This window comes from Spodoptera frugiperda, chromosome 13 (assembly GCF_023101765.2).
Source record: "Spodoptera frugiperda isolate SF20-4 chromosome 13, AGI-APGP_CSIRO_Sfru_2.0, whole genome shotgun sequence".
Classification (NCBI taxonomy): Eukaryota; Metazoa; Arthropoda; class Insecta; order Lepidoptera; family Noctuidae; genus Spodoptera; species Spodoptera frugiperda.
The window spans coordinates 2913049-2919987 of NC_064224.1; the positions used below are offsets into that span (position 1 = coordinate 2913049).

The following is a 6939-nucleotide window of genomic DNA, read 5'->3' on the forward strand; positions in this document are numbered from 1 at the left end:
GAATCAAGAATTTCTTAGCTGCAAAGATAAATTTGTTTGATGGACAAGGCAAATACCTGTTCTCCGCATTATTTGATGCCGTATTTTAATCTTTAGTACGTTGACTTAAGGTTGCACAAGAAGCAAGAATGAAGCATGCCTGTAAAGGTGTGTGAACTCTAGACGTGGTTTACTCTGACAATGTTAATATGAATATCGAACGATCGATGTCAAGTAATTTTGGTTCTTATACCGGTGATTTTAAAGTGGATGATAATTTGAATAGTAAGTAGTATGTGTATGAATTTGTAAGTAAATACGTGTGGGAGAATAAAAAGAGGGAGGGGTTACATAAAATACATGAGATACAGAAAGCCGATGGGCCTCGGGCGACAACAGCGAAAGCAACTCGTCGATGACTAATGTACGGAACTCTCATAGGTCATGAATGAGGTCGCCGACATGGAAATATGCGTAACCCTAAAACACATGACCGATATGTCGATATTTTTTTAGAAGCCCAATTTTGGGTCAGACCTTGAAACAAAAAAAAATCAAATGATGTATTATCAAAACATTTTGATTGATAAATAATAATTAATTGATATAATATTATATCAAGCAAGTGATATCAAACCAGTGACATATTTACTATGCATTATTTTATGTTGACAGATACAATTAGTAATGAGGATGATTCATTATTTATTTATTATTTTAAGTATTGATAGACAAAAAGGCTGTTAATGAGGAGATGGCAATTTCAAAATTCACCAAGTGTTGTTTAACAAAACCATAACAATGTTTGAAACCACGTACAAAAAATATTATAAGATACTATGACATCGTAGAGTGACTACAACAAAATGCTAAAAGTGAAAACAAGGTATACAAACTTCTAGTAAACGTAGACAAAATAATTGCTAATAAACTTAAGACAACTCGTAAATTCATTTTTGTCATTTAAAAACTTTAAAATATTACGTCAGAAACTTTTACTCAGAGAGACGGACATACAAGAAAAATAATACTTTCACTCTTTGACCATGTTAAATTTTAAACAGACGTAACTTCATATATTTTACCATAGAATTTTAGTCCTTATTCAAATACTAACAACAATGAAAATCATGTACATTTTAATGGGATTTAAGACGTTTAAAATGATTTGGAGGTAGTGTGAAAATCTGAGGTCAAAGGCTCCATATGTACTCGTAATATTTAGTATTGAATTCATTTATGGGTAATGTCATTTAAAAAGTAAAAGCTTTTGTTTACATTGTGCTAAGATAGAAGTGTGTACGTATATGTAAGCACGTACATTTTTGATACTACCAATCTATTGCGATATGTATGAAGTGCGTAATGATAAGGTAGAAAATGAAATTCACGGTGATATCATAATAGAGAGATTGAGACAGATGATAGACGTAAGCTAAGGAACCGTATTCAAGCGATAGAAAAAGATTATTATAATGTTTTACCAACGTACTCAGAGTCATTTAACTGAGCAATTGTTTTCGGAAGAAAATCGTTAATAAAGAATAGTTTAAGTAATGATTAAATGATGCTGGATGCAGCAGATAGAGGTACACATTTAGGCAAAAATAAAAATGTAGCTTTTAAAAAAATAATTTACGGCTGCAGCAAATACTAGTTGTACTAACAAACACTGAAAAAGTTACATAACCTATACATGAAAGACAAGTACTTACAAATTCATATAAAGCAGTATTTCCATTGATCCTATTACCCAACCAGAAACACATGTAATTTCGTCCGATACAACCAAAAATTACCCATATTATGCAATTGCCGTAACAGAATTAGAGATTGTTCTCAAAGATAGTTCGCAAATTATCCTCGGCGAATTTTCACCTATTGTCTTCTGTGAGAAGTTGGCGTAACAACCAAAACAATGGCAAAGTTCACCGGAACAGAACATGGAAAGTCTATATAACCAACTGCGACCTGATATTGTAATGTTAGTTACAACTGTAGCAACAAGGATAGTATAGTGCCAGTAGAAACTGTAGCATGTGTTAAAAAGACAAATTCCAAAATGTGTCTAATGAAAAATTTGAGATGTGTGATCCTACTGATACTAGTTGTTGAAGTGATACCGATACAGTTGCAAGAAGGTGAAGAAATCAAAGGCAATAATGTTGATGATAGTCAATTGAATGAATGTATAAGTGTGAGAAGAAATACGGAAATTGGAGAGTGTTTTGGCAAAGAACTGTTGACGAAATTGAATAAGTATGATGAGGCTGATTCATTCAGTTTGGCTACCGGAGTTTCTTTTGTGAGAGATGAAAAGACGCCGAGGGATATTAGTGCTTTTCTTGATAAAGATCCTATGGATTTTCGGTAATTTGTTGTTTGTTTTGTAAATATCATTTACTCATAACTTACCTAAACATCACAATTATTTAAGCACCTTTACCATTGCTTTTTACATTACATAAAGTAATGTTATTTTGTTCTGCCAAATCTTTAAAATTTTACTTTGCTCTCTTTCTTATTAATAAGCACTAGTTTCAAAACACTCAAGCTTACCAAAAGAGTATTTATTTAAATTAGATAATATTAATTTATCTCTAACATTAGCTCAGATGTTAGTGATAAATGAATATAATGCACCTCTGCTTACCCCTACTGGGTTAAAAGGCTTGACGATACCAATTAGCTCAGATTGCAATACTTACTACATTTTTTATTAATATTTATTTCGATATATTTCAGTTCCATCCTCGAAGATGCAGGCAACTTGATATCAAAAAGGTCTCTTCATTGGGACCTCAGTACACTATACCCTGGACTGATCATGAGGATTGGTCCAACACTAGCCAATGGAGTGCTGGAATTCGTTGTGGATCCAAGAGTGAAGGACAGGTCTGGTTATCAACAGCCTGGTGAAGTTTCCACAGGTTTGTCTATCTAAAAATCATACCACACATTTATAAATCTAGTTTACATTGTAGAACGACTAGACCAAATGACTCACTTAGTTTTAAAACATTAGTAGAAGTTGAAGGAAAGATAGTTTGTGTTTTTTAGTGCAACGCCATCTATTGGTTTACCTTGAAACGAATACGCTAGTCATCGTTCAAGGCTCTGTTGGCATTGAACTTGATACAGAGCTATCTTGCGGTTTCTCGATGAACTTCTTAGAAACTTTCTTTTGGGTGAAATGATAAATTATTTAAAATTATGATAATTCACTGCCTCTATTAGTAAACATTAGGGCTAGTAGAATTTCTGTGTATCAAAAGGTAATGTATTTTTGAACCTTTATAAACTATGATTTTATGTAATAATGTTCTCTTTTATTTCAGGTCGACTTCTAGCAAGAAACCTTCTAGTACCATTCTTACTTGGATTCAAATTCCAACTTTCAACATTACTACCTTTACTATTAGGTCTAGTATTGATTGCAAGCAAGAAGGCGTTCCTTTTGGCCAAATTAGCACTCCTCGCTGTAACAGTATTCAGCAGTGGCTATGGAAGTCAGGGATCATCTTATGGTGGTTTTGGAGGACCTTCCCTCTCATCGTATGCTTATGAGAACCCTGGACATTATCATGATCATGATCATCATACTTCGTCAGGTGAGTGAATTAATTTGGTACATTCATAAAGAAGTGTTTTAGGAAAATTGCAGACATTGCTTGCCAGAATAATAATTTTATATACTCATGTTAATAATTATTAATTTAAAAGTTGTGGGTCAGATTAAGAAAATATTTACCAAGACAAATGGAACCTTAGTGAAGCATAAATAAGGTTGAAATTGGAAATAGCAAATCAATTTTTAAATAAAATTACAATGCACCACCAGAGTAAATCGGAGACATTAAAAATTTCGTTTCCGATAGGTGCTCACACTACTTGCCGATGCACAGTATCAAAACCATCCAAAGATATATTTGGATTTAACTATTCTGGACCTTAAATAGACACAGATTAAGTTGACAATTCCTCCACAAGGATTGTGTGAGTATTTTGTACTGTTGCTTAAGTGGGGTGTGCAGTTCTATCATTCGAGCTTTGCTGAGGCAATATTTTATTGGATTCTTTGATCTCAGTTTTATATAAAGTTACGTATTTTATCTATTAAGGGCGTTTTGTTTATTTATATTTTTAAGCTTTATCATAATTACTTTAATGAATACCATTTAAGTTAAGTTTATAGTGCTACTGCCACACTCAGAGACATTTAGTGATAACTTAAACTACATAGTAAAGATTTTATTCCGAAACCAATGGGTAAGGACTGGGTTAAATAAATATTAAATGACTATGAGTGCGGCAGTTATTATCCTATTCTGCTCAATTTATTAACTATTTTCATAGCAGTTTCCCCATATGAAAGGGTACATAAATTAAACGTTTATGTCACTTGGAAACACCTGTTTTTTTTGGGGTATGTCACGTTTTTATAGGATGTACAATTGAGGGTAACTTAGATTGTAATCGATGTATTTTTTCAATAATAGCACTGTTAGTCGTATATTTACAATTAATTATAATTATTTTAAATTCCACTCCACAAATCTTTATAAACACCAATATCCTTACACACTTCATAACCCCATACCAAAAACATCATTCCAGGCTACTACCGTCGCCAACCACACCCAGATTACTACTACAGGGAGAAATCATCAGAACCGTCCACAGCATCACCAATCACTCCTGAGGAGTTGAGGAACAGGCTGGAGAGACTATTTGTCACTAAGAAGGATCCTGTCAATGAGAGGGAAGAAGTGAGTGGGAGGAACCGTAACTTTGCTTGGACACCCATTAATACTGGATAGAGTGGGGGCGGAGATGGTGTAGTTTTATTTATAGGTTTAAGTAGGTATTCTATAGGATAATTTGAGTAGAACGAAGCGGTTGTTATGGAAGCAAACTTTGGTAATAGTTACTACTGTTGCAAACTGAAAATCATTTTTTGACACCGTTGCCCCACACACTTGGATTTTCTCCTGTGTCGTCGGTGCGTTTACAATTAATATACAAGAGTATACATGCACCTTACACCCAGATCCGAAACAACAATTTGTGTATCATACAAAGAGTTGCTCGGTGCGAGAATCTGTGTAGTGCAGCCATTTTAAACTAGGATTTATTTGAAACTTTATTTTCTATTTTTCTGATATTGCTTACTAAAATAGCACCTAATTTATTTACTTCTAGTCAACTTTGTAAAGCTTTTGTACTATTATACTATTGAAAGTAAGTATTCATTATTTTTAAATCTTTTTTTTTATTTGAGCACATTCATATTTTTTGTATTATTTACTTTTAATATTTTTTTCAATAAATTAATTATCTACAAACAGAATAACTGATTTTTTATTAAAAACCATACCATACCTTCTTGTTTTCACCATTTTCTAAAAAACATCATTAACAAAGATGTTAATATTCTATAATAATTAAAAGCTTTGGATTAGACCATATTTTTGTTTGATTAACAACTCAATAAAATTACACAATGATGACGTCTTATGAAAATTAAAAATCAATCTAGTCCGTGAGTTAGGTAACGAAAAAAAATTAGACACGTATTTTTTTATTTTGACATGTATAAGTTTACAATACTTAGAGAAAACTAATCAAAGTTTAGGATTGGAAGCAAATACACATCATTTCTATGTATAAAAGTAGGAAGTAACGTCACGCAATTTTTTAAATCAATATATCTTCGAAAATATTTATTTCCCTAAGAAAATAAAAAATACGTGTCTAATATTTTTAAAAAATCAACGTAGACGGACATTAAAATAAAAATTATCCTAATTCCCCACAGCTTACCCCCCACAACTTACCACAAACTCATTAACAAACACTTAAAACCAATTAGGTAAAAGAAAATCCGTTTCTTCTGTTCACAACACACCTATCTTCGAGTCACATCCTCCTTATACGATTACACGCTCTACATGCTGGGGAAACGGCGGTAGGAAGAGTATCCGATGCACAAACCAATGCTAACTAATGTGGATGACAGTTTAGCTTCGTGTGGTAATTAATTATGTTGGTTTATTAAAAATTATGATGATTTTAGTCGAAGAAATATTTTTTTGAGAGTTGATTGATCATTCCAGAAACGTTCCATTTTTTTAAATAAAAAAACTTTTTTATAAAAAAAAGTAACCGACTTTACTGAAGAAAGACGGTTAAAAAATATTAAAAGGATCAAAATTATTGTATGTTTCTTATTTAACACCGACCTCCGAAATAAAAGTTATTTTGACTATTTTAGTGTTCTTTTTAACCGATTTTTTTCCGTTAATTCGGTTTTTCTTTTTTTTAAAGATTATTTATTTAGAAATGGGATGTTTGAGTGATGCCTACCTCTTAGAAAAAAGGCAGGTAATAAAAACAGTTGGTATAATGAAAAAAAAAACTTATAAAATTAACAATGCAACGAAATCATTCGTATAGATTACAACGGGAGATTAAGCGTTCGGAATATTGGTAGCATTTTGTTAAACTGTATGCTAAATGGCACCACTGCCTGTCTTTATTAAACCTTTGGGCCACCACAACTACAATCAATTTACAATATTATCAAACACGTTAAATGGAGATAAATAGATACATCCTACATTATTTCAATTGAATGTCACACGCCACTGAATACTAGTATGACATTATTATATTCTACCATCACATATATTACTATCATTATCACACGCTATTATGTCTCACTTCCTTACAAGTATATCACGTGTTAACCTGCAATCAATAACTTTTAATTTGTTAACTATTAAGCATATTAACATAATGTGTTTTGCCATTGTTACCTCGATTTTCCGCACTTTGAGACGCTCGTTTCTTATGCATGAGGGTGCGATTTCGAAACCCACTGCTATGATGTACTTTCTTACATTATTTACAAACGGTGAAGGAAAATATCATGAGGAAACGTGAGGTTTTCTAATAAGA

The 6939-nt window shown here is 32.3% G+C and overlaps 1 protein-coding gene across 2 annotated transcripts; it reads left to right on the top strand.

The window, feature by feature from the left end:
- Nucleotides 1-1952: 1952 nt before the first annotated feature.
- On the top strand, nt 1953-5320 carry LOC118270625 (uncharacterized). 2 transcript variants are annotated; one of them, XM_050697887.1, is made up of 5 exons: nt 1953-2349; nt 2725-2909; nt 3318-3590; nt 3858-3975; nt 4597-4741. In XM_050697887.1, exons 1-4 carry the CDS (start codon nt 2042-2044, stop codon nt 3932-3934), a joined length of 843 nt encoding a protein of 280 aa, XP_050553844.1. In that variant the 5' UTR covers nt 1953-2041; the 3' UTR covers nt 3935-3975; nt 4597-4741. The 2 variants fall into 2 exon arrangements, with proteins under 2 accessions (XP_050553844.1, XP_050553843.1); XM_050697886.1 differs by lacking the exon at nt 3858-3975 and having other exon boundaries at nt 1955-2349; nt 4597-5320.
- Nucleotides 5321-6939: the final 1619 nt, after the last annotated feature.